The sequence below is a fragment of the Natrix helvetica genome, assembly GCF_964273705.1.
Source record: "Natrix helvetica genome assembly, chromosome: 4".
Taxonomy (NCBI): Eukaryota; Metazoa; Chordata; class Lepidosauria; order Squamata; family Natricidae; genus Natrix; species Natrix helvetica.
In genome coordinates, this window is record NC_138550.1 from 21,716,413 (window position 1) to 21,743,715 (window position 27,303).

A 27,303-nucleotide genomic window follows, 5' to 3' on the forward strand; every position below is an offset into this window, starting at 1 on the left:
ACCGCCGCCGGAGGACGGCTGGGGATCCTGGGCGCGGACGACAGTCTCGCCCGACGAAGAAGGGAGATGCGATGACTCCGCTCGCCCTCGTTCAGCCCCCCTGAGGAAGACGCTCGTGGGGAAGAGCAGGTAAAGCCCGGTCCTCTCTGCCACGGTTGACTTTCCTAAGCGGACTGATTGAGGAGTAAAATACACTAACGGGGCTTGCTCGGAATAAGCAAGTTTTAGGGTTGCGGGAGAGCGGAGAAGTCGTGGGTTCCTTGACGATGCGGTGGGGTTTAGGAGAGTTAACATGTAACGTTGTATCTCTGGAGGCACCAATCAATCAATCGACCAATCAGAATAGAGCTGGAAGGGACCTTGGAGGTCTTCTAGTCCAGCCCCCTGCTCAAGCAGGAGACCCCATACCATTTCAGACAAGGGACTGTCTAGTCTAGTGTTTTGATTTTAATTGTATTTATTTATTTAGTTTGTCACTTATGTATAAGATATGGGGAATAAGAATAAACATGAATAAGAACACAGGAAATGGGTACAAATAAATGGGGATAGTAGGACAGGGACTTTAGGCATTTATGTAAGCCCCTTATGTACGCCCCATCCCCTCTTAGGAATGGGGTGAGAAAGTCTAAGGTTGAAGTTTTGGGGGTTTGGGGAAGAAACCATAGAGTCAGGTAGTGCATTCCAGGCATTGACCACTCTATTGCTGGAGTCGTATTTTCTGCAATCGAGTTTGGTGCGGTTTACCTTGAGTTTGTATCTATTGTGTGCTCCAGTGATGACGCACCCACAACTTCTGAAGGCAAGATGTTCCATTGATTAATTGTCCTTACTGTTAGGAAGTTTCTCTTTAGTTCCAGGTAGCGTCTCTCCTTGATTAGTTTCCTCCATTGTTTCTTGTCCTGCCTACAGGTGCTTTGGTAAATAAGTTGACCCCTTCCTCTTTGTGGCAACCTCTCAAATACTGGAATCCTACTATCATGTCCCTCCCCCACCCATCCCTCTTTTCTCTACATTAGTGAAATCCAAATCCTGCAACCATTTTTCATGTGTTTTAGTCTCCAGGCCTTTAATCATCTTCGTTGCTCTTCTTTGCACTTTTTCCACAGTCTCAAAATATTTTTTGTAATGTGGTGACCAAAACGGGATGCAGTATTCCAGGTGTGGCCTTACTAAGGATTTATAAAGCAATAGATGGTAGGTTGTAAATGCCCCCCTGTCCAGCACAATCTTCTCTATTCCTGGGTGCTCCTTAACACAAAAACCCTAGTTACAGATTTTGGGAAGATCAATGTAGTCCAACACATTCCCAATCTTTGTATTTACCCTTGATTAAGGTGGTATGTACAACTTTGCTCCAGTTTAATATATCAAAAGTATTTGCATCTCTGCTACATTTTTATTCCCTTTTGTCCAGGGAGCTCTAAAAGTTAAAATGATTCTGCTCCTCATTTAACAAATCATCTTCTGGCAAACCTGTTGGTCATTTCTGTGGCCAGTTCTTTTAGGCCAAGCTTTCTCATCTAGTTCTATGGCTATTCCCTGTGCGGAGTGTCTAAGAAAATGTGAATATTTCCCTTTTCTAAGTATTTTAGTCTCCTTAAAAATATCATACTGCAATTGTGCTGTGATAAGCAATGCCCATTGCTTTTCACATTTAAAAGAAAGCATGCTTATGTTCAAGTGGTAAGAGCAGATGGTAGCACCTAACTGATTCTGAAAATGTTAAGCAAGCACAAACAATGATTACAACTTGAAAGGTAGATAAAATGCCAGGGCTGTGAACTAGATCAGTGGTAGTCAACCTGGTCCCTACCGCCCACTAGTGGGCGTTCCAGCTTTCATGGTGGGCGGTAGGGGTTTGTTGTAACTCTGCTTTATAAATTGTATAAAGTAAAGTTACTTCCCTACCTTATAAATCACCATTACTGTGGAACCGATGGGCGGTTAGAAAATTTTACTACTAACAGAGATACAGAAGTGGACGGTAGGTATAAAAAGGTTGACTACCCCTGAACTAGATGGAGAAAATCCAGGAAGAAGGCAAGGGCAAATAATTTCTAAGTTGCTTCGGTGGAAACTACATATATATGTCTAGGTCAGTGATGGCGAACCTTTTTCTTACGGCATGCCAAAATTGAGCGCACACGTGTGTGCCCACTCAATCTCCCTGTCCAACTGTGCATGCGTGTGCAAAACCTACACACACACACACACGTGCGCGTGCAACCCCTCCCCAGACTCCAGAGGCTTTTCTGAAGTCTAATGAGGGCAAAAAACGACCCCAATGGCTGCCACACAAGTCAGAAACGGATCATTTCCGAACTTCGGGTTGGCCTGTTGGGGCTGTTTGTCAGCCTTCCCAGCCTCTGGAGCCTTTCGGCTAGCCTGGGAGGGCAAAAAACCACCCCAATGGCCCAACCGGAAGTTTGTTCCCAAACTTCTGGTTGGCCCATTGGGGTCGTTTTTCACCCTCCCCAGCCTCCGGAGGCTTTCCTAAAGCCTGGGGAGGGTGTAAACAGCCTCTCCTGGCCCTCCTGAAATGTGAAAAATCAGCTGGCCAGTGCACGCATGTATGCCACCAAATATGGCTCCACCTGTAGGACCCATGCCATAAGTTCGCCATCACAGGTCTAGCTGATCACCTTGCAGTAAGATGGGTGACAAACAAATTTAATAAACGAACAAACAAATAAATAAATATAAAACGCTAAGTCAAAATGTAACTATAAATTGCAGTTAATGACAAGATAGTTTTGAATTACATTTCTGGTAGGGGTTTATTGGCCTAGAGGACTGTTTTGTACATTTTAGAGTTTTCTTCAGAGGCTGCTGGGAAGATGGGAGCCCTTCTCCCAAAGTGCAGCCAAGTAACACTTAAAAAAAAAACTTATAACATATTTTCCTGTCTAGTAGAAAGTGAGTAGTGGGCAGGGGAATTCAATTTTCATGTTCTACTTCCAAGGTCCCCAATCCCCGGTCCGTGGACCAGCATCAGGCTGAGGCATGCCAGAAAGTGGGCTGTGCAAAGGATAAAGCCCCATCCGTGGCTTTATGAAACCCCCTCTGGTCCGCGGAAAAACCTCTCTCCATGGAAGCAGTCCCTGGTGCCCAAAAGTCCCTGGTGCCCCACTGCTCTACCCCCAGTGGTGGATTAAGGCTCACTGGTGCTCTAAGCACTGACAAATCTTGGTGTCCCCCTCCTTTGTATATACTGTACAAATCTTCATTGGTTTTTTTTCCTCAACTTTGTGGTGCCCCCTTGGGCCTGGTACCCTAAGCACGTGCTTAGTCTGCCTAATGGTTAATATATCACTGTCTACCCCAAATTGTTACCCAATTTTATTGTTATTATTCAGACACTAAGTCGTGTCCAACTCTTCACAACTCCATGAGCCACAACATGCCAGGCCTGCCTGTCCTCTACTGTCTTCCAGAATCTTCCCAAACTCATGTCCATTGCATTGATGACACTATCATCTCATCCTCTGCTGTCCCCTTCTTCTTTTGCCTTCCATCTTTCCCAACATCAAGGTCTTTTCCAAGGAATCCTCTCTTCCCATTTGGTGGCCAAAGTATTTGAGCTTCAGTATCTGTCTTTCCAAAGAATAGTCAGGGTTGATGTCCTCTAGGATTGGCTGATTGAATCTCCTTGCAGTCCAAGAGGCTCTCAAAAATTTACTCCAACACCACAATATCCAATTTTCGTGATACTCTTTTAGTCACTTCCAAGGGCTACTAAATGGAAGGTGGAACTACCTAACAGGGGCCTCGGTTTGCTGACTCTTGGAAGCCTTCGTTGGGAGTCAAGTAGAAATGAAGACATTTTGTAGAGGAATCACTTTTGTCTCTGCTTCACCTCTAATACCAGAAGAGCGAAAAGTGGGGTGCAGCTTTTATTTTTATTTTTAAATATCCATTTATAGACTTTGCTTTTATTTTTCTTTCCCACTGTTCCCAATGAAAGGGAAATAAGATTCATCAGGACTGGCATCCTGTTTTTGACCTACCATATTTTTTGGAGTATAAGACTCACCAGAATATAAGATGCACCAAGATTTTAATGAGGGAAATTTTTTAAAAAAGTTTTTGCACTCTGCAAACCTTCCCAAAATGGCCCGTTTTTCACAAAAACAAGCCCATTTTTTTGTCAAAAAAGGGCACGCAGAGCCTTTAGGGGGCTTATAGAGTGCTCCTGGAGGCTGGGGGGGGGGGCAGAAACCAACAAAAAGCGGCCCGTTTTTCGCTCATTTTTGCCCTCCCCAGCCACCAGGAGCACTCTGGAAGCCTCCTAAAGGCTATGCGAAGCCATTTTGCAAAGGGAGTGGGGTTTCAGGAGGCCAAAAATGCTGTATTCAATGTATATGACGCACCCAGATTTTCACCCTCTTTTTTGAGGGAAAAAGGTGTGTCTTATACTCTAAAAAATACTGTATTTAGATTGTGGGTCAGAAGAACAGGAGTGTTACGGTTTTTTCCCCCCCACAAGCTACACTTCCACTTGTGTTTCCTTGCATTTACTGTTATTGCATTTCCTCTTTTCAACTCTTTTCATAATATTGACATGCATGTAGATTTGTGGCATCTTTCATTTCAACACAACCTTTCACCGTTTTCCTTCCGATGAAAATATGTAGGCCTTTGAGTATGATTCTGTACTCGTGTTTCTCAACCTTGGCAACTTGAAGATGTCCGGACTCCCAGAATTCCCCAGCCAGCATTCGCTGTTTAGTACCCTGTTTAGTTACCAGCAATTAGAGAGCTATAAACAAAAAGATAATAGAATTGGCAGGAAGAAATCTTCCTTATAGGGTGTCATTAGTAGCAGAAAAGAGTTCTCACCAGTCAGCCTACCAATTGTTGGAGCAAACCGCACTATAATTTTCCTGCTGCTAATGGGAGTAGAAAACTAATAAATTGTTGAGAAGGAATGATTCTTGTGTTTCCAATGTCCTTCTTAAAAATGCTGAAGTCTGTTTTTGCAGCCCCTGGAGCTATTTTTATTATAGTTATTGCTAAAGATTAGACTTAGCAGCCTGACATTTTGAGGTGTGATTCACTGTGTGAAAACCTTTGTAGTATTGGCTCATAGAAAAACTCACAAACTCCCCCCCCCCAACAGCCTTTCCAGGCAAAAACCCACAGAAAATCTTGGTTTTATCCACTTTATATTATCTACCCAATTATTACAGCTGCAGCCACCGCCCAAAATGGATATCCTGACCTGCCACTGAAAGATTCTCACTCCTGGCTTAGAGAAAGGGAAAAAAGCTAAGATCATTTTGTCTCTCTGTGCATACTTTATGTGTTTGTGAGTGAAGGGAAAATGTGTACTTAAATGTTGATAGCATGTGCTCTCCTTCCTTCCTCCCTCCCTTCCTCCCTTCCTTTCATCCTTCCTTGTTTTTATTGTATTTTAATGCTTTATATAACTCTTGTGAGCCTTCCGAGTGAGTTTCCTAAATAAAGACTGCATGAGTTTGTTCAATAAATAAATGTTTGAAACCCCTAGCCCAGCCATTTGCACTATGCTCCAAATTGAGAAGGTTTCTCACTATTGACAAATCTTAATTTAACAAAACAAGAAAATTAGGAAATAATAGTTGTAGGGTAATTGCATTCAGTATATATTTCAGTTAAATCAGATATAGTTTTTCTCCGGAGCTTACTTATTTCTTAGCCTTGGTTTTACCTATTTTGGGTAAGCATATACTTCGAGATCAAGGGTGTCAAACTCATGTTGTGAGTCACGTGATGGATGTATTTTCCCCCTTCACTAAACCGGGCGTGGGTGTGGCCAGCATGTGACGCATCCGACCCATGGGCCAGGAGTTTGAGAGCCCTGTTCTAAATTACTTGCATGTTTGTGTTTCCTCAAAAGCTGTGTGCTGCTATTGTACATATACAACAATCTCTGAACTTTTATTTCAGTAAACTGAATATGAGCAAAATTAAGTGGTTTTTTTAATAGCTAACAGTTTGATAGTATTTTTCTCCCCTCTTCAGGGTAGTGTGAGTAACATTCTAATAAGAGGTGTGTGCTATTTTGAAAATGCGAATTATACCCAGCCTTTCACCTCCTAAAGCATTAGTGCAGCACCAGCTAGTTTGTCATAGAGTAAAATTAGCCCTGTCTGTGCCGCTAGTGAAAGGGGGTGGAATGTGAAATGTGACCAAACATGTAAACAAGTTCAGCCACGCCTAAAATATTTTCCACTGTGGGTACAAGTGTAGAAATTCATTGTCAGGCTGAAGGCGTTTGATCCGAGTTAGATCTGCAATTTCTGCTATTGTTGTTTAAAATCTTCCAAGGTAAGTCTTTTAGACAAACATTATTTGCATGGGTGTTATAAATTATGAAACAATTAATATAAAGGATTAATAAGTTGTGGTATTTTTAAATGATAATTCTTGCAGCCCCTCTATTTTTTTCCCCTACTGTTGGGTTGTTATTATATTAACTTGAAACACAACTCACAAGTTATTTTTGTAGCTTAGATTAGAGTAACTGTATAAATGTGGCAACATCTGGCTCTAACTTTGTGTCTTTGGCATTGCATATGTGCAGTGAAATAAATAGCAATATCAAAATTACAAATGTTATTTCTTTGGGGGGGAAAATAGTGTGCTTTTCATGCAATGAAAAGTTATTTTTGTAGTTTAGATTATAGTAACTGTGTAAATGTGGCAACATCTGGCTCTAACTTTGTGTCTTTGGCATTGCATATGTGCAATGAAATAAATAGCAATATCAAAATTACAAATGTTATTTCTTTGGGGGGGGGGGAATAGTGTGCTTTTCATGCAATGAGCTGCCTCTTTTCCTTGCTTGTTTCCAGGATTTTTTTTTTCCATGCTCCAACTGCAAGGCTGATCTTTTATGGAAAAGAATGATCATGTTACTTAATAATGGATACTTCTGCCATATAAGGTCTTCGATATATAATCATATAATTTCAGCTGTCTTTTCATGGAGACTGAGTATTATTTGTCAGTCATGTTAACTAGCTTGCATGATGCATTAGTTACGTTTTAGTTGCACAAATACTTGTTGCACTTTAATATTATAACTTAAGGAAACTTGTTTCCATTAGTGGATCACAGTTCCTGAATTCATTAGGAATAATCTAAAGAAACTTCCCTTAATGTAAATTCATCTGGGATCAACTGGGATAATAGGGAAGTAAGTTATAATTTAGTTTTTCCCCCCTAATGATTTATTTTTTAAAATGCTACCTCATAACTTATTTTTGTTTGGACAACGTCAGTAAAAGGTCAATTGAATATCTAGGACTGGGTTTGCAGTACTCTGTTTCCCTGAAAATAAGACCTACCCGGATAATAAACCCAATCAGGCTTTTGAGCGCATGCGCTAAAATAAGCCCTCCCCCCAAAATAAGCCTTTTCCAAAAATATTGCAACATAGCAGCAGCCATGAGCTGACCATACTCGCCTCTTCCTGCACCTCAAAAATATTAAGACCTTCCCGAAAATAAAGCTAAGCGCTTATTTCAGGGGAAAAAAAAAAGACCCTGTCTTATTTTTGGGGAAACATAGTACTTAAGGCTGCAGTAAATCTATAGGTTCTTCTCTTAATACTAGCAAATGTTTCTAATCATTTGTACCTAATATTGCATCCTTGGAAGGCCAACTGCATACCAGTGAGCCCCAATAAGTTTCTGATATTTAATTCTTGAATGTGCCTGGGCACCAAATAGATGCTTAATTCAGACATATGTATACTGGTGTCCCTAATGTTTTATCTAGGGCAGAGATGGAGAACCTTTTCAGCACCAAGTGCCCAAATCTGAACGCGCATTCATGTGCATACATGTGCTTGTGACGGAGTGCAGAAACCAAAAACCAGCTGGCCAGTGTGCACATGTTTTTGGCCATTTGGGGGCCATTTTCAGGCTGTTTTTCAGGCCGTTTTCAGACTGTTTTTTCGGCTGATTTCAGGCCGGTTTTCAGGCCGTTTTCCGGTGTCTGCAAAGACCAGCAGGCCGATGCATCAGAAACCAGAAGAGAAGCTGGCAACGGCATGCGTGCCCATAGAAAGGGCTCTGAGTGCCCCATCTGGCATGCATGCCAAAGGTTCGCCATCGCGGATCTAGGGAATGGCATGCCCAACTCTGAGAATCAGGTTCTATGTTCTAGTGACACAAATAGTTAGATTCCTTCTTATCAAAATATATTGTTTCCAGGATATATTAATATACATATTAGGGAATATAAAAAGTCCCTTACTTTTTTCAAGAAATGACTTGCATCCTAATGTTATGCATGTTTAACAATGGTGTGAGGGTCACTGAACTACAGCAGCTGTGATTGCTGGAATGGCCAGTGTTAAGCAAAACAGTCACCTGACATTTCCCCCACATTGCTTTTTGGCAGAGTTGTCAATCCCAGTTAGGGTCATAATGCGAGGACAATCTGTAGACTGACTCAAATGAAACTTTACCTAAGTTTTTGTTGCTTTTTATTCCATGCCAGCCTGAATTATTTGTACTTTTTTTTGCCCTTAAATACCTTATTTTAAATATTTTAAATAGTTTAATAGAAAGAAGGACTAGGGGAGACATGATAGCAGTGTTCCAATATTTCAGGGGTTGCGACAAAGAAGAGGGAGTCAAACTATTTTCCAAGGCACCTGAGGGTAGAACAAGAAGCAATGGGTGGAAACTAATCAAGGAAAGAAGCAACTTAGAACTGAGGAGAAATTTCCTGACAGTTAGAACAATTAATCAGTGGAACAGCTTGCCTCCAGAAGTTGTGAATGCCCCAACACTGGAAGTCTTTAAGAAGATGTTGGATAGCCATTTGCCTGAAACGGTATAGGGTTTCCTGCCTAGGCAGGGGGTTGGACTAGAAGGCCTCCAAGGTCCCTTCCAACTCTACTATTGTATTGTATTGTATTGTATTTAATTGCTTGTAGAATGAGATAACGATTATTAAATGAAATTGCATAATTCATGTTTTATTAATCAGCAATGCCTCACTATTTTGTTTGGGAGAGGGTCAGCAGAACAACATAGCGTGCTAAATTCTTACCTCTTAGAAATCTACTTTTAATTAACAGTGGTTCTGTTTTCAAACTGGAAGTAGAATGCCCTGTTTGAAATATTTATTTTTTGGTTAATTGTATCATTTTTTCCCCCTGTAGCAGATGGTACGTGAAGAGTATATTTCAGCAACCCCAGGTACTGACGTACAGAGACCAGACCCTCAGTATGCCTACAATGTTGGCATTTACGGCTGGAGAAAACGCTGCCTTTATTTATTTCTCCTCCTCTTGATCATCATCCTAGTTGTGAATCTTGCTCTGACAATTTGGATTCTTAAAGTAATGTGGTTTTCATCAGTAAGTGTTTTCCCCCCACTTTAATTGGGTTTTTGCTCTTGCTTTTGCTTATATTCTTACTGTCACATCTGAGGTTTTCTCTGCTCTGTAAAACATCCTTCACAGAGGTGAGATTCATTTCCCTTCCCTTACCGGTTCGCTAATGTCTGTACATGCGCACCACTTTCTGCGCATACAGAGTGCTCGTGCCTTATGTCGGGGTGGGTGGGTGGAGCCTCCTGCAGCCACCACTACCAGCTCACCCATGCTGGAAAGAACCGGTTGATCCTTCAGTGTATTTACCGAACTGATCCTTCAGTGTATTTACCCTAGATCAGTGTTTCTCAACCTTGGCAACTTGAAGATGTTTGGACGTCAACTCCCAGAATTCCCCAGCCAGCATTCGCTGGCTGGGGAATTCTGGGAATTGATGTCCAGTCATCTTCAAGTTGCCAAGGTTGAGAAACACTGCCCTAGAAGAATTTTGGAAATAAGTTTCAGATCCTGGGGAATTCCTATATAAAAAACAACAAAAACACAATACCTAGTTTTAACATAGTTATTTGCAGCAAATGTGATATTTCCCCCTGCTTTTATCTTATTTCAATAGCTGAGTTTGTATATCACACCAATTCTTTATGTGTTTTTTTAAATTTCATTTTAGCCTGATGTGTGAATCTCCCCCAGCTGTGTACTTTGCAAATCACTGAGTTGCTCATAGTCAATCGTTTTGATTTGTAAACCCATGTTAAAGAAACCATCACTTAGTATAGTATATAACCGGGATGGTGAACCTATAGCACGCGTACTACAGGTGGCACATGGAGCCATTTGTCAGGGCACGTGAGGTGTTGCCCTGTCAGCTGGCCAGCGCGCATGCGCATACTGGCCAGCTGAGTTCAGCCTTTTTTAAAGCCATTTTCACCCTCCCCAGGCTCTGTCTCCCCCCGGAGGCCCTCCAGAGGCTTCAGGAGCTTCCCTGAAGGCTCCGGAGGACTAAAAATGGCCCTACAAGCAAAGTTTGCTCATAGAGTCATTTTTAGTCCTCTGGAGCCTTCAGGAAAGCCTCCTGAAGTCCCTGAAGCCTCTGGAGGGCCTCCGGGGGGGGAGCTGTTTTTGCCCTCCCCAGGCTCCTATAAAGCCTTTGGAACCTGGAAAGGATGAAAAAAGCATGCAAAAAATGGGGGAGCGCCTCTCATAAGCGCATGCGCACTGGGGGGGGTCACGCATTGCATTATGGGTGCGGCACGCCCTTGCACGACTCCCCTGCGCTCCCCACACTTATGGCACGTGAGCCAAAAAAGGTTCGCCGTTGCTGGTATATAATCTCAGCCAGAGGCTGCAGTCTTAAATATACTTTAGAGTAAGCCTTACTTAATGCACTGCTAACATGCTTTGAATTGTGTTCATTGACTGGTATTATTTGAAATTTATTCTTCAATTCTTATGTGACTTTGTCATTTCTGAGTCCGTTACTGAGATGTTTCATCTGATGAAGTGTTACTAATGAAGTGCTCAAATATCTAAATCCTTAATGGGAGAGATACCATGTAGATTTAGTTGCATGCCAACAATGATGAATGTATGGCGCCATTTCAAATAACAATAATGTATGGTTACTCCAAAAGGAGAAGAAGAGGAAATGGACAACTTGTAGCCTTGCTGTCATGCAACTTACATTATTTCTTTGAATTACAGCTTTTTGAAGAGGGCTTGTGTACACATTGCTGGTATCTGGACTGGAGAAGACGTCCTTGTGTGCAGCACCTTTTTATAAGTGCAGTCCCTCTTGGTTGGATATGCTTGCAGATGGCTCTTATCAAAACCAGAAGTGATATTCAGTCGGTTCGAACTGGTTCGCCTGAACCAGGTAGTGGAAATGGCAGGTGGGCCTGCCCACCCACCCTGGTTCTATTTAGGCACATTTTCAAGCCACATGCATTGCGTGCAAGCCACGCGCATGGTCAAAGTGCATGCGTGGAAGGCCAAGCGCATGCATGGACGGGGCACATGCAAGCGAAGCGAGCGTGCACTTGCATGCTCTCACATTTGCGAATCGGTAGGGAAAGTAAACGAATACCACCCCTGATCAAAACCTTGTGTGAAAAGATGTTTTTATGATCACCTTTCTTCCACTCAAAACATATTTATCTTCTGAATTTCTTTTTCATCAGGGATGTCTGCCTTGAATAAACCATTCAGTATTTGGGAAAAGATTAATGTGGCATCTTTGAAAAGAATTTGACAATGACTTATACAACTAATATTTAAAATGTGTTTTGCATTTGCAGACTGGAATGGGATACCTACAGGTTAATAGCGATGGGCTTCGTCTGGAAGGAGAGTCTGAATTTTTATATCCATTACATGTCAAAGAAATTCACTCTAGAAAGGTAACGATACAATGTTATGCACAGCTATTTGGAGACAAATCCCATTTAACAAGGCTTATTTCTGAGGAAATACACATAGAAATGTGCGGTGGTTTGTCTGGAAAAAAAAGTCATATTTACTAGAGTTATGCAGAGCCTGTTTTGATTTGATAGAATTTCAATAAAATCGGCCCTTCAAAGCAGTTTTGTTTTGAAATTGAAGGAGAGACCTGATTCAAAGCAGCAATATATACCACATGCCTGAAAATACTTCGGGGTGTTTACTTTGAACACAGCACAGATCTGATGTTTTTTTCCTGCTGATTCTGGCATTGTTCCAGTAGTATTCAGTTCTGTAATTTCTCTTTCCATTTCAACAAAATACACAAAGAATGCTAATTCTTGGATTGATTCAGTAGCATAGCTAGTCAATATGTTTTTTCCCCATATTTTGTATTTCTAGGGCTCTTTTGTGCCGCCAAGGTAAAATTTAACTAGTCATCATTCATCTTCTCAATTTGCAGCTCCTAACCATAACTTTAACGTTTTTGGTTTTCTACTAATGGAATAGTACACATCTGTGCTTATCTTGCCAACACAAATGAGCATTCAACTTAGCTCTTGCAATATGGGAGAGGCAAATCAGTATGTATTCTTTGATAGAATGAAAATGCATTCATGTAAAAACCTTAACATTTAAATTCTGCATTGTTAGGGTATGTTTACACCTGTCAGTAAAAGTGAACCAAGCTAAAGGTTATAAACTCCCGTCCAAATTAACTGTTTTTAGAAAATGCTGTTTCCTAACGCAGCTGAGACCTGCTAGTGTTGAGGGAGTCTTTCCCAGGAATGACCGAGCTTACCAACGGGGGGATTTTCCAATTCTCCTGGCATTCAAGAAAGCCCAGGGATCAAGCACCCCAGAAAAGCAAGTGGAAAAGCAAGATATTCCCCTTTAAAGATTTTTTTTTAAATGAATTTGGAACAGGGCAGTTTTCACATTGCTTCAGCACAATTGAAATTCTTTGCACAATCATTTGAATAGTGCTGTATTTTCCTGTACTATCCTCAGACCTCCTACGTTGTCTTCTTCCTAGCATATTCCCCCAGGTGCAGGGTCCGCTTTTTGGATCATTGAATGCTAACTTTGCACAATCAGCTGCATCTCCAGGGCACAGGCCCATGGCTTGCATATCTTTGTTGATGGTATCTTGCCATCTCCGTTTTGAACATCTGTGAGGTCGCCGGCCATTGACTTCTAGTTGGTGGGCAGTCTTGGCCACGGTGGAAGGTGCTGCTCTCTGGACATGTCCATACCAGCAGAGTCGGCCTTCTCTCATCTTCTCTATAATTGGTGCCACATCAAAATGTTGTCAAATGGTGTCATTTGTGATGTGGTCGAGAAGGGAGATGCCCACTATCCAACAGAGCATTCGCGTTTCCATAGCATGGAAATAGCTTTTGGTCCCTGTTGTTGCTACCTAGCATTCATTGCCATACAGTGCAACAGGGCAGATGGTTGTCTTGTAAATTTTAGGTTTAAGATGGGTTGGACTTGCTACATCTGAGGGGGGGGGGGGATATTTCAAAAAAATATTGTAGTGAAAGTTTTGAAGGTCTTCAGCTGAAGACCTTTCACAGGAATTCTGCTCTTCCTATTCCAAAAACATTTAGCTTCTATGGGCATGTTGATACTTCTCCATTGCAATTGATAGGGGAACTATTTTTCAAATCAAATATCAAAGGGATTAAAATTGAAATGATATGTTACTGAATCTTGAATTTTAAATGCAAATGGATGTTTTTGCTGACTCTCAGATATCTAATTCAAATCAAATCTGGGATGATTTACTTGGGCCTTATATTAACTAATGATTGGATTTGTGGAACATATAGATTAAATTCAGCAGGTTGTTTTTTTATAGAACCATGGTGACAGGTGAAGTAAATGTAGATGCAAAATTGGTGTGACATTGAAACACACACTTGGTGATTAAGTAAGAGCTGTGATCAAGAGTTATGCTACAGTGAGCCATTAGGAATGAGAACACTGGCAGTAACTGAAGTGGCACTTAGTAAAAGAAGTAAAATGTAGGTAGGGATATTCCCACAAATAATTCAAACAGGATATACTCAATGGGTATTCAGATGCCAGCATTCTTTCTCTTCCTACAAGGTCTCTTGTGCTCCATGTCTGTAAGGCAGAGCAAAAATGTAGGATGGTAGTGAATATTTCTTAGACTGTTTTTTCCCTGTGGAGCAAAGGAAAGTAGAAGGGTAGATTTCACAGATATTAGACTTCAGCTTAATTTTGGAAATGCCCTCGCTCAGTTGAAATGCTCAGAATTTCCTGACAGGATATTAAAATAGTGTCAAGAACTATGCAGACATGAAATATAGAAAGATTAAAAAAGAGAAACTACAGCACACAAAAGAATAAAGCCAAGCATTGTAAGGAATTCTAATTAGCAGTCCTGCTTGTCCCATCCCATCCTATCCTATCCTATAGCAATAGCACTTATATACCACTTTACAGTGCTTTCCAGCCCTCTCTAAGTGGTTTACAGAGTCACAGCATATTTTCCCCAACAATCTGGGTCCTCATTTTACCCACCTTGGAAGGATGAAAAGCTGAGTCAACCTTGAGCCTGGTGAGGTTTGAACTGCCAAATTGCAGGCAACTGGCAGTCAGCAGAAGTAGTCTTAGTACTGCACTCTAATCACGGATCCTATCCTATCCTATCCTTACCATACCATAACATAAATAACATAAATAACATAACATAACATATATCATTGTAAGTTATGTAAGATATACATCATATACAGAGGTGAGTTGCTTCCGGCATTACTTGCCGGTCCAGCACAGGTGCGCATTTACACCTAGAAAGAAAGGGGGGAGGATTACATTTCTGCAATGGAGATTGTTCTGCGCATGCGCAGAAGCAGAAAAAATGGTGCCGCCCACAATAGAACCGGTTTGGATGCGTGGGCGGCCTACTCGGCCAAACCGGGCCGAACCTCTGATCATATATCATTGTAAGAGTTGGAAAAAAATGAATGTGTTTGTTACTTTTCAGTAAGGTCTATCCAAAAGTCTTAAATATTTACGTTCTTTTTTCTCTTAATCCTAGGATTCACCCTTACTTTTGCAGTCTTCTCATAATGTGACTTTGAATGCACGCAATAGTGATGGAAATGTCACAAGCAGATTAAGCGTAGGTAGGTGTAATATATTTTGCTTTAGTTTGGATTTTGAAAGTTTTATATCCAAAGAAATGAATGTGTATCTTTTTATGATCCTGCACAATATCTGATATATATTTATGATCTCATATAATATCATATATATATATATATATATATATATATATATATATATATATATATATATATATATATATATATATATATATATATATATATATATATATATATATATATGTCAGTTGCCCTGGCTAGTCAAATACCTGACATAAAGAAAAATATTTTTATGCCATTATCAAAAAATGAATATATGAATAATTTGCCTTCATTTATAAATCTCTCTTTAGTGGTTTAATTCCTGGGAAGATATTAATATCCAATTTATATAAATTATAAAAAAATATAAATTAGATATAAATTCATCATTCGAAATACAGCCATTTGGATTAAAGATTCTGTGTAAAGAGACAAGATGCTGCATATTAAGAATTTCAAGTTATATAAAATCTGGAATTATAATTTAGCTTACTTTATCCACATTGTATATATTCACAAAGAGCTAGGTTTATATTTTTGCATGCTGATATCTACATAATTTGTCTTTCCATTCAGTTTAGAACACACTGCTTTTTCTGATCAAAGGAACCAGAAAGAGAGAACATAACCAGATGCTAATCTTGCATTGTAGTTCAATATATGTATCGACTGATCAATGTAATGAGTCTTACTCACAAATTACTGAGTATACGTTTACAAATTTAGCATCCCAATTATATAATTATATATTGCAACATTGAGGATGTGTACTTAAGTATGTATTTTTAAAACATGAACAAAGAAAGTCCATTTTATAATGTTTTGTCTTTTTTAGATCCGGATATGGTACACTTTCATAGTCAACAATTTCAGATCAACTCTGTGAATCTTGATGAAAAACCTATTTTTACTGCGCATGATAGTGACATTGCAATTGGTACAGAGAAACTTCGAGTCACAGGTTTGTTTGCAAGTCTAAAACTACAAAAAATGTTATTGTGAAGATGAAGACTGTAATCTGAAACTGGTTATATAAATAACAGTAATATAAAAATGGCTCTGTGTGTGTATGTTCCAGCATAATTCTGGAAATCCTTGAGCAATTTCAACCAAATGTGGTACACAGATGACTTACCCTCTGGAGAAAAATATTGTGGGGGTAAGACACCCCTACAAACCCGGGGTGTGTGTTCTGTTAAGATACAGCCTGTTGTGGCTTAAAATGGCTTCTATTGTGCAGCACACTGGAGTTGCCATGGTAACGGCTTCATAGTACTCCACAAGGGACTCCCTCTGGTAAGGGAGAAAATCCAACATTAGAAATTACATTTGGTCTGGACATTTCCCCCCCTATAAATAACATATTTTTTAAAATATAAGACGCACCTTTCTCCCCTCTCCCCCCCCCAAAAAGGGGGTGAAAATCTGGGTCCTTTCGTATACACTGAATACAGTATTTTTGGCTTCCGAAACTCCACCCCTTCACAAAAAAGGACGGGCTTAGCCTTTAGGGAGCCTGCAAAGTGCTTCTGGGGCTAGGGAGGACAAAAACAAGCAAAAATGGCCTTTGTTGCTCTTTTTTGCCTCCCCCCCCCCCCAGCCCCCAGGAGCACTTTTTAGGCCTCTCAAACTCTCTGCATTCTCCATTTTTCACAAAAAACGAGGCGTGCAGAGGGTTTGGGAGGTCTGCAGAGTGCAAAAACTTTTTAAAATTTACCTCTTCAAAATCTTAGTGGGTCTTTTACTCTGAAAAATATGGTAAATACCTGGTCAATGCCGGAATATCGGCTAGTTTGTTTATTAATGAATTTAAGAGAACATTGAATATTTTATTACTGATATTTTTAGCTAAAATGTTACATTAAACATCTTCAAAATTGTGTTTTACATTGAGGTCTAAAATTATTTATTTTGATTAATTGGTAATTATTATTTTTTACTTGTAATTCATTTTTAAATAGATGCTGGGTAGCATCTTAAAAAAAAGAAGGAAAAAAACAGGGCTAGATCTGGTTAATCCTTGGATGGAAAACCACTGGCAACACTGGAAAATCTGAAAAATCTTCCCAGAACAAGGATATAGCAGATTATTTCTGCTGTTGCTAAGAAAATTATGGGATGTGGACGTAGAGTTATCAGTCAAAATTAGGCAACATTGCTCTGTTGAATACTGAAGTTGCAAAATCATTTATTTGGCTGATGAGTGAAGTGCCGCATTGAATTAGAATAGAATAGAATTCTTTATTGGCCAAGTGTAATTGGACACACAAGGAATTTAGTTTAGTTTAGTTTAGTTTATTTAATTTATAGACCGCCCCCTCTCCCCGTAGGGACTCGGGGCGGTGTACAGACCATTCGTAATCAAAACAATAAAATAACATAAGACATAAGACATGCAACATAAACAACTCACACACACGGTCTGTTATAAAATCCCAAAACCAATTAAATATTAAGAACAATTTTAAAACCCATTAAAACCCCAATATAAAATTTAAAAAATTAAAAAGCCATCCAGGAAGGTTTGAATAGATGTTAAATGCAGTTACAGTTATGGTTGTAATTAAGCCAGACCTGCTACTCGAAACAGGTGGGTCTTGAGTTTCTTGCGGAAGGAGCGGAGATCAGAGGTGGTTCTAATATCGGGGGGGAGGTCGTTCCAGAGGGTTGGGCCCATCACAGAGAAGGCCCTACTCCTAGGCACCGCCCGCCCGCCCGCACTGTTTAGCGGATGGTACCCGGAGGAGGCCCTCTCTGTGAGAGCGGATTGGTCGCAGGGATGTATGGGGTAGAATGCGATCCCGCAAATAACTAGGTCCCGAGCCATGGAGCGCTTTGAAGATGACAATCAACACCTTGAAACGCACCCGAAAGGCCACAGGTAGCCAGTGCAGCTCGCGCAGGAGAGGTGTTACATGGGAATACTTAGTACTCCCCATAATAACCCGCGCAGCTGCATTCTGGACCAGCTGGAGCCTTCGGGTGCATCTCAAGGGGAGCCCCATGTAGAGAGCGTTACAGTAATCAAGGCGAGAAGTCACTAGGGCATGAGTGACTGTGCAAAGGGCGTCCCGCTCCAGTAAGGGACGCAATTGGCGCATCAGGCGAACCTGATGGAACGCCCCCCTAGCCACGGCCGTCACATGATCATCTAGCGACAGCCGGGAATCTAGGAGGACGCCCAAATTGCGTACCCTATCCACCGGGGGCAGTTGTACCCCCCCAATGGCCAGAGATGGAACACATTGGCTAAAGCGGGGCGCCGGTAGCCACAGCCACTCCGTCTTGGAAGGGTTGAGTCTGAGTCTGTTGTCGCCCATCCAGACCCGCACGGCTTCCAGACACCGGGACATCACCTCGACGGCTTTGTTGGGGTGGTTCGGGGTAGAGATGTATAACTGAGTGTCATCTGCATACAGATGGCACTCAACCCCGAATCCTCGAATGATCTCACCCAGCGGTTTCATGTATGTGTTGAACAGGAGAGGGGAGAGGACCGACCCCTGTGGCACTCCACACGTGAGCGGCCTCAGGGTCGATCTCTGCTCTCCCGCCAACACACATTGCGTCCGACCGGAGAGGAAGGAGGAGAACCACCGCAAAACGGTGCCCCTCACCCCCATCCCCTCCAGCCTACGCAACAGGATACCATGGTCGATGGTATCGAAAGCCGCTGAGAGGTCTAACAGGACTAAGATGGAGGAACAACCCCCATCTTTCGCCCTCCAGAGATCATCCACCAACGCGACCAAAGCCGTCTCTGTGCTGTGGCCCGGCCGGAAACCGGACTGGCGCGGATCTAGATAAGTAATTTCCTCCAGGTGTCGAGGGAATTGCTGCGCCACCACACTCTCAACAACCTTCGCTAAAAAGGGAAGGTTGGAGACGGGACGATAATTGGCTAACTCAACTGGGTCTAGGGAAGGCCTCTTAAGTAGGGGCCTCACCACCGCCTCCTTCAAGGAGGCTGGCAGGAACCCCTCCTCCAGCGAGGCGTTCACCAGACCCAGGAGCCAGTCACGTGTAACCTCCCAGGTTGCCAGTACAAGCCAGGAGGGACACGGGTCCAATAAACATGTGGTGGCCCGCAGTCGCCCGCGTAGCCTGTCCATATCCTCGGCGGCAACAGAGTCAAACTCCTCCCAGATAGGTACCTCAAGACTCACCTCCGGTGTCTCCTCACGATCACTGAAGGGGACCCATTCGCTCCGGATCTGAGCGATTTTGTCCTGCAGATATTCCCCAAATTCCTCTGCCCTCCCCTGTAAAGGGGCTTCCCGCGACCTCTGTGATAGGAATTTGTCTTTGGTGCATATGATCTCAGTGTACATAAAAAGACAAGATACATTCGTCAAGAATCATAAAGTACAACACTTAATGATAGTCTTAGGGTACAAATAAGCAATCAGGAAACAATCAATATCAATATAAATCGTAAGGATACAAGCAACAAAGTTATAGTCCTGCAGTCATAAGAGGGAGGAGATGGGTGATAGGAATGATGAGAAGATTAATAGTAATGCAGCCTTAGTGAATAGTTGGACAGTGTTAAGGGAATTATTTATTTAGCAGAGTGATGGTGTTAGGGAAAAATATGTTCTTGTATCTAGTTGTCTTAGTGTGCAGTGTTCTATAGCATCATTTTGAGGGTAGGAGTTGAAACAATTTATGTCTAGGATGCGAGGGGTCTGTAAATATTTTCACGGGCCCTCTTTTTGACTCATGCACTGTATAGGTCCTCAATGGAAGGCAGGTTGGTAGTAATTGTTTTTTCTGCAGTTCTGAAGTCTGTGTCTGTCTTGTTGGGTTGCAGAAACCAGACAGGTATAGAAGTGCCGATGACAGACTCAATGATTCCTCCGTAGAACTGTATCAGCAGCTTCTTGGGCAGTTTAAGCTTCCTGAGTTGGCACAGAAAGAACATTCTTTGTTGTGCTTTTTTGATGACGTTTTTGATGTTAGGTGTCCATTTTAAATCTTGAGATATGATAGAATCTAGAAATTTGAAGCTCTCTACTGTTGATACTGTGTTGTTTAGTATTGTAAGAGGTGATAGTATGGAAGGATTTCTCCTAAAATCTACCACCATTTCTAATTTTTAAAAAAATTATTTGTGCAACATATTGAATGATCTAGTGTGAAAGACATATGAGATCTTTGGATCTGACAATAATGCACAACAGTTTTTCTTTGGCTTGGAAACTAGCTTCTATCTATGAACCAAACAGATTTCTGAGAGAGAGATTTTTATCACCTTTGGTACCTTACTTCTAAAACTGTGTTAACTCACTTGCAAATTGGCTTCTGAGGATTGGGGAATGGTGGAGGAAATGCGCCATTGTCAAATTATGGAGGGAATTCATTAAAAAAAAAACACCCTCTTACAGCCTCTTAATAAGGGATCATAACATATTGGCCCGTAACAGAGTGGTAGGCTGAAGTGTACAATGAATGAGCAAAGATACAGAACTGAATCAGTTACAGTTGTCTGATTCAGTCCCTTTCCCACGTACAAAACAATTTGTGGTTTTCAGCCAAACAAGTTTACATATAGGTTAACATAGTTCCATATTAGCTAACAGGTAGGTCAGGTCAACAGGACTAGCAAATGGGGAGGCCCTTTTAAAGGAAGTCCTCAACTTTTGACCCTCTGTTTAACGGTAATTTACAGTTAGAATGACCTCCCCCCCAAAAAATAACTTGGGATCTGCATGTGATTGTAATTGGGGCACTTAGCAACCATCTCACACTTAAGACAGTAGTATATTAACCATTAAGCAGACTAAGCACATGCTTAGGGCACCAGGCTTAAGAGGGCACCACAAAGTTGAGAAAGAAAAAAAACCAATGAAGATTTGTACAGTATGTACAAAGGAGGGGGGCACCAAGATTTGTCAGTGCTTAGTGCACCAGTGAGCCTTAATCCGCCACTGACTTAAGACCAGTTACAGCATTGTGCCATCATATGAATTTCTGGCCTTTTTTGTTGTTGCCAATTTTAGGCAAAAAAAAAACCCCACAACCCTATTGAGGAAGCTGGATTCACTTAATGACCATGCAATTGGTTAACAACTGTTGTAAACATTGTTGTAAATTCAGGTCCAACTCAACTTACAATGGCAATGATTTACAATGGAAATTCTGGTCCCAACTGTGCTTGTAAGTCGAGGAGTATGTATAAGTTACATAGCTTTTTGTTACCCAGTGGGTAAATTGCTCAAATTAGGTTATCCCTCTAAGCAGGATTTTTACTGCCTGGTAACTTTTATATCCAATATTTCTTCTCCATTTATCTTTAATTTTTCGTTTCGGTTATGAGAATATTACATTTTGAATGTCTGGGTTTAACATCTTTTAAACATGTGCTAAGGGACGCGGTGGCTCAGAGGATAAAACGCTGAGCTTATCGATCAGAAAGGTTGGCAGTTTGGTGGTTTGAATCCCCATTGCCTCATTACAGAGTGAGCTTCTGTTACTTGTCCCAGCTTATACCAACCTAGCAGTTCGAAAGCATATAAAAATGCAAGTAGTAAAATAGGGACCACCTTTGGTGGGAAGGTAACTGCGTTCCATGCTCCTTCAGTGTTTAGTATCCTGGCCACATGATTATGGAGACGTCTTCGGACAGCGCTGGCTCTTCGGCTTTGAAACGGAAATGAGCACTGCCCCCTAGAGTTGGAACGACTAGCACATATGTGCGAAGGAACCTTTACCTTTACCTTTACTTAAACATGTGCTATTCTAATGCTTAGCAAAACTTCCAAAGTCCATAGTGTTACATTAGAATCCCAAATATTTAAACCAGGACAAATATCAAAGTACTCAAAATATGGAGGAATCTTAGATGCTTAAGACAGTATGTCCTTTCAATTAGCTTTGGATATTTTGTTCAATGGTGACGAAAAACTTGTTTTCCACTAGTAATGCACTTAATTTGACATTTAAAAGTGACAATCATTTTTTTTTTTCTGCTTCAGGTCCAGAAGGTGCCCTTTGCGAACATTCTGTAGAAACACCACTTGTTCACGGTGTGGGAGAGGATGTCAAAAATCTAACACTTAAGTAAGAATAGCTCTCCAAAATGAGTAAACGTTGATTATTGTTTTCATAATTTTTTTTGCTGTATTCCTTAGTAACGCTACATTTGTAGAGCAGTAAGATACCGTATTTTTCGGAGTATAAGATGCACCAAGATTTTGAAGAGGCAAATTTTAAAAAAAGGTTTTGCAGTCAGCAGGCCTCCCAAAAACGACCCGTTGTTTTTTGTTTTTTTTTCAAAAAAGGGCATGAATAGGCTTTAGGAGGCTTGTGGAGTGCTCCTGGGGGGGTGATCCCCCCAAAAAACAAGCAAAAAATGTCCCGTTTTTCATGAAAATGGGCCAGTTTTTTAACAAATGGCATGCATAGCCTTTAGGAGGCTTATAGAGTGCTCCTGGGGGCTGGGGGGGGGCAAAATTGAGCAAAGAAAATGCCTGGTTTTTGCTCATTTCTGCCCTTCCCAGCCTCCAGGAGCACTCTGAAAGCCTCCTTAAGGCTCTGCACGGCCATTTTGGTGAAGGGGGCGGGGTTTCTGGAGGCAAAAAAAATGCTGTATTCAGTGTATAAGACACACCCAGATTTTCAGCCTCTTTTTTGAGGGAAAAGGGTGCCTCTTATACTCCGAAAAACATGGTAAGTAATCAATAATATACAGAAAAAGAACCCAATAGGAAAAGGAGCAGAGGTGGGTTCCTACTGGTTCAGACCGGTTCTCCCAAACTGGTAGTGCTGCCTTCAAACAGAGAGCGAACCAGTTCTCTGTTTTTTTTAAAAGTGGGCCCGCCTGCCCGATCCTGAGTAATACTTACCTTTATTCCAGTTTCCGAAACCCAGCTGATCTGGGGCGGCAGTTTGAATTACTGCTTCCCAACTGTTTTCCTTTTTTTCTGACTAATTACGTTCAATTGTGCATGCATGCGCGGCAAACGCAACCTCCTGCATCATGGCAGGCAGGTGTTTTTACCCTTCCCAGGCTCCAGAGGCTTTCCTCAAGCCTTTGGGAGGGCAAAAACAGCCTCCCACAGCCTCCAGAGGCCAGAAACGAGCCTGTTTCTGGACTTCTGGAACTTCATGGAGGCCCATTTTTCACCCTCCCAGAGCCTCCGCGTGGGCCCTGCACTTACTTGACATCCAAAACAGGCTTCATGGAGACTTCTAGGAGGGGCAGAGTGGAGTGGGCAGGGCCAGTCAGTCCTTGCAATTACCGTTTTGGTGAACCAGATGTAAAATTAGCATCCGGTTCGCCCAAACCAGTCCAAACCAGCTGAATCCCATCCCCATCCCAGAATCGTGTAATCACCATTTGCAACCAGCTCAGCCAGCTTCTGACAAGCAATGTTAATGGGGGAAGCCAGATTCATTTAATGACTAAGTTTCACTTAACAACTGCAGTAATTCCCTTAACAGTGGCAAAAAAGCCATAAAACTGGGCATGACTCACTTAACAACTGTCTTGCTTAGCAGCAGAATTGTGGTCCCAATTGTGGTTTTACAGTTAAGTCAAGAACCACCCGAATTCCTTCTAGTGATCCTTATTTACTTAAAATGTTAGAATGTTTTGTTTTATACATTAATACATTAACTAAACCAAAACTTGATCAATGTGTGTGCATGTATAAAATCATATGCAAGAAATGGTAACAAGAAAATATGTAAACATACTAAAATATGTATCAATCAATCAATCAATACATACATACATACATACATACAGTGCTAAAATTAGAAATTTTCAAAAGAATAAAATGAGATATCCAACCCTAAACAAACAGAGCCAGTTAATTGAAGACCGAATGGTGTGAATGATTGTTTATATATTACTTGTAAGATGTAAAGCAGTAGATTCCATGAAACAGCAGATAAATATAAACAATGACTCTTCATTGTTGAAAAACTGTGGGGACCCTGGATGAAGATACATCAGTATCATTTCTATTCCGTACTTGGTCCATATTTTCTAAGGTTCAAATGTCTAATATTTTTCCTTCAGCTCAAGCTTGTTGCTTGTGCAATAGTGCGACTATCCGTAGCTTGGATGTAGGATGAGGGTGAAGGTTCACTCTGTTCATAAGGGCTTCAGGTGTGTGTATTTCAAGTGAGGGTCTTGGGATGGGTCTTGGGATGAGATTACATCAGGTCAGGGTCAACAGAGAATTGTTGGAGGGGGTGCGTGGGTTGGTTGAGGGTCAGTACTGTCTCTGATTGGTTGTGCGGTTGTTTGTTGTTTGCAAATTGAAAAAAATAATAATGCTATCTTGAAAAATTGTTCCATCCAAACAAAACATCCATTTGTTTTTGGGTAATGTTCCTGTATTAAAAAGCAAATCAAATTGGTATATAAAAGCAAGTCACCTCTAACAAATCCACATGTTGTATTATTTTCTTAAAATATGTACAGGTATTAACTCTCCCATAAAAATCCATTGGGCAAAAGCTGGATTGCGCACAACTTCATTGCGGTTAAGTTTTCAAACAACCTAGAAAACATATCAAAAGTTTTGCAATTCTTTTCTGGCCTCTTTTCTGGCAGTACATGTTGTTATGACTATTGTCTAAATGATTTTTTTTTTAAATAACAAATAGCTTTACTTGACATTTGAGGTTTAAGGATTTGTGAATAAATTTGCGGGCTAGGTTTTAAAAGATTAGTAATTACTTCAGTGCAACGGACATCAAACACAAGTAGTAAAATTCCTGTTGCATTTACATAGTTTGTCAAATCTGTAAAATGATGTAAAGTGAAATAAATGATGCAGTTTGTGTCATTTGCATAATAACATTAACACGGCTGATGTACTTTCCAATTTAATAGAAAATTGGAATAACTGATTTTTAGTGCCAGCTACTCAAAGTGGGGTTTTTACTGCTTCCAAATATATATACAAGCCTACCGCGACTGTACCTCTCGTCCCATTATAGCAAATTATGTAATTTGAGTCTAGTTTCTAAAAAGGGATGTTTGACCCTTTGCAATCATAAAGTTATTCAGTCAAGCCAGATGATTAAGCTGCCATGTTATAGACCAGCTGGTTTGGGAATTTTGGGAATTGAAATCCACACATCTAAAAGTTGCTTAGATTGAGAATTGCTGCTATACACAGATAATGATATAGATCAGGCATGGAGAACTTCCTAAGAATTAATTCTCCTAGGAAAATTAATGTTGAGATTATCATTTTACCATAAGAATCTAAGAGGGCAGGATGACATCACATTGGGGAAATCTCCCTCCAGAATCACTTTGAAGATGTTATTATAAAACCCAGCTATTGTTTGAAGAGACATGCATCTTTTGAAATAGAAGATACATTTTTGCACTGTTTAAGATAACGCTTCTTATGATTGATTTCAGACTTGAATCACCAACCCGATCTCTCACCATGAATGCTCCAAAAGGAATTCAGATTAAAGCAGAAAATGGAGATCTTATCGGGCTCTCTCATTTGGATATCGCATTCCATAGTACCAATGGGATGGTGAGATGTTAAAGATTTATTTAACATCAATACAATTCCTATTTACAGTTGGTATTCAAGGGGAGTGATTGCTACACGAGTCAAACTATCAGTTTTAGTTCCAGTAAATAAAGATTACCATAGGGGTGAAATTCAGCAGGTTCTGACAGGTTCTGGAGAACCGGTAGCAGAAATTTTGAGTAGTTCGGTGAACCGGCCACCTCTGGCAGGCCCTAGAGTGGGATGGGAATGGAGATTTTGCTATATCTTTTCTCCAGAAGTAGGGAGGGAATGGGGATTTTGCAGTATTTTTCCCCTGCCACGCCCACCAAGCTACACCCACAAAGCCACACCCACAGAACCAGTAGTAAAAGCATTTTGAATTTCACCATTGCTACTGACCTTGAAAAGTTCAGATTTGTAACAAAGGTTATTTGATCCTTTAGAAATATATAATTTATATAAAGGCTTAAGATGTTCTTAGGATATTATCAATGTCAACAGTATTCAGGAGGTAGGTGGGTGAGAGGTGACATAGTATTCAAAGGGATATTTTTTTTCCTTAAATGCAGTGTTCTCTATTTAATGTTATTAATTTCCCATGTTAAAATCCTTACTTTGCCAAATGTTTCATGTCTCAAAAATCCTTACATTTGCTGCACAGAGAGATTTGAACAGTTTCAGTGAAAGATTCCTGTTTTGCACAATTTGATTGAGCAGTATAAAGCTATGGTAATGCTGAATGGAGAGATAAAATTTAAAAAGTCAGAAATAAATTAAGGTGATTGGGAGGCTAAGGGGGAACAAATTCACCAGTTTGTCTTCTGGTGAATTAATATTTTGTAACCAGTGACACTCATTGCAGTAGCCAACTTATGAAATGGCACATCATCTTCTTAAAATCCTATTATCAACCCTTAGAATCTCTGCTTTACCAATAAAAGCCCCCTGGATAATGCACTAGAAATGCATTCGAAATGTGTAATAGAAACTTTCTATGTGTATAAAGTATTATGCAGGCAACAAAAGGTGCTGATTGGCTTTCCATTAAGAACAGGCAATATTGTCTTCTTAATATACTGAAATAGAACACCTTGACCCAAACACTATTTCTCAGGTTGACATGTTTGCTGTGAATAAAACAAAAGTGGCAAAAATATACCTCTTTCGTCTCTGAGCTCTTTGAAGAAATGGGGGACATAAATGTTTTAAATCAAGGAAAGCAGCAGCGTGCTGAAATGTTTACAAATTGGAACACAATTCTTTTGGGTTAACTGAAGGGTCAAGTTGAAATACTTTGCTAGGTTTGTGGGCACCACCTAAAGGAAATTTACATCAACAATTTGACAGTGCTTTCAGAGTGATTTCCCAGGCTATACATAAAATATTATGTTAGCTCATATTGAATAATGTAAAGGAGACTTTGAACTTTCATTTGCAAACTCATAGTAAAGCTTCTATCAAATTGCTCAGTAATGAATCGAAGGAAAGAGTGGGTGTATTCTACTAGTGGTTTTTGAACATTTCTCTCTCCTTTATAGACTGAAGTTGTTACTGGGGGTATATTTGAAACCAGTTGGATAGTTCTACCTGGTAAATGTTGTAGAGCAAGAGTTCTCTCTGTTAACACTACAACTACAAAGTAGATCTGTGTGCTTTTTCCTTGCAGATCTTTGATGCTCAAAATTTGCTACTGCCGGATTTGCTTCAAGGAACAAATGGAGAATCCGGGACATCTGAAGGACTCTATGAAATTTGTGCTTGCCCAGATGGAAGGTTATACTTATCGGTGGCTGATATAGTTTCTACTTGCTTACAATACAGTCGTGATTGTCAATAAAGCACCAGAACACAA

At 40.7% G+C, this 27,303-nt stretch overlaps 1 protein-coding gene across 4 annotated transcripts; it reads left to right on the forward strand.

Annotated features, from left to right (window-relative positions):
* SGCG (sarcoglycan gamma) lies at positions 1 to 27,303 on the forward strand. Of its 4 annotated transcripts, none has more exons than XM_081952686.1 (8): positions 1 to 129; positions 9,164 to 9,361; positions 11,632 to 11,733; positions 14,847 to 14,934; positions 15,791 to 15,916; positions 21,933 to 22,017; positions 25,346 to 25,469; positions 27,118 to 27,303. In XM_081952686.1, exons 2-8 carry the CDS (start codon positions 9,167 to 9,169, stop codon positions 27,286 to 27,288), a joined length of 891 nt encoding a protein of 296 aa, XP_081808812.1. In that variant the 5' UTR covers positions 1 to 129; positions 9,164 to 9,166; the 3' UTR covers positions 27,289 to 27,303. The 4 variants fall into 4 exon arrangements, with proteins under 4 accessions (XP_081808812.1, XP_081808813.1, XP_081808811.1 ...); XM_081952687.1 differs by lacking the exon at positions 1 to 129 and adding an exon at positions 6,126 to 6,312 and having other exon boundaries at positions 9,167 to 9,361; XM_081952685.1 differs by lacking the exon at positions 1 to 129 and adding an exon at positions 6,128 to 6,312.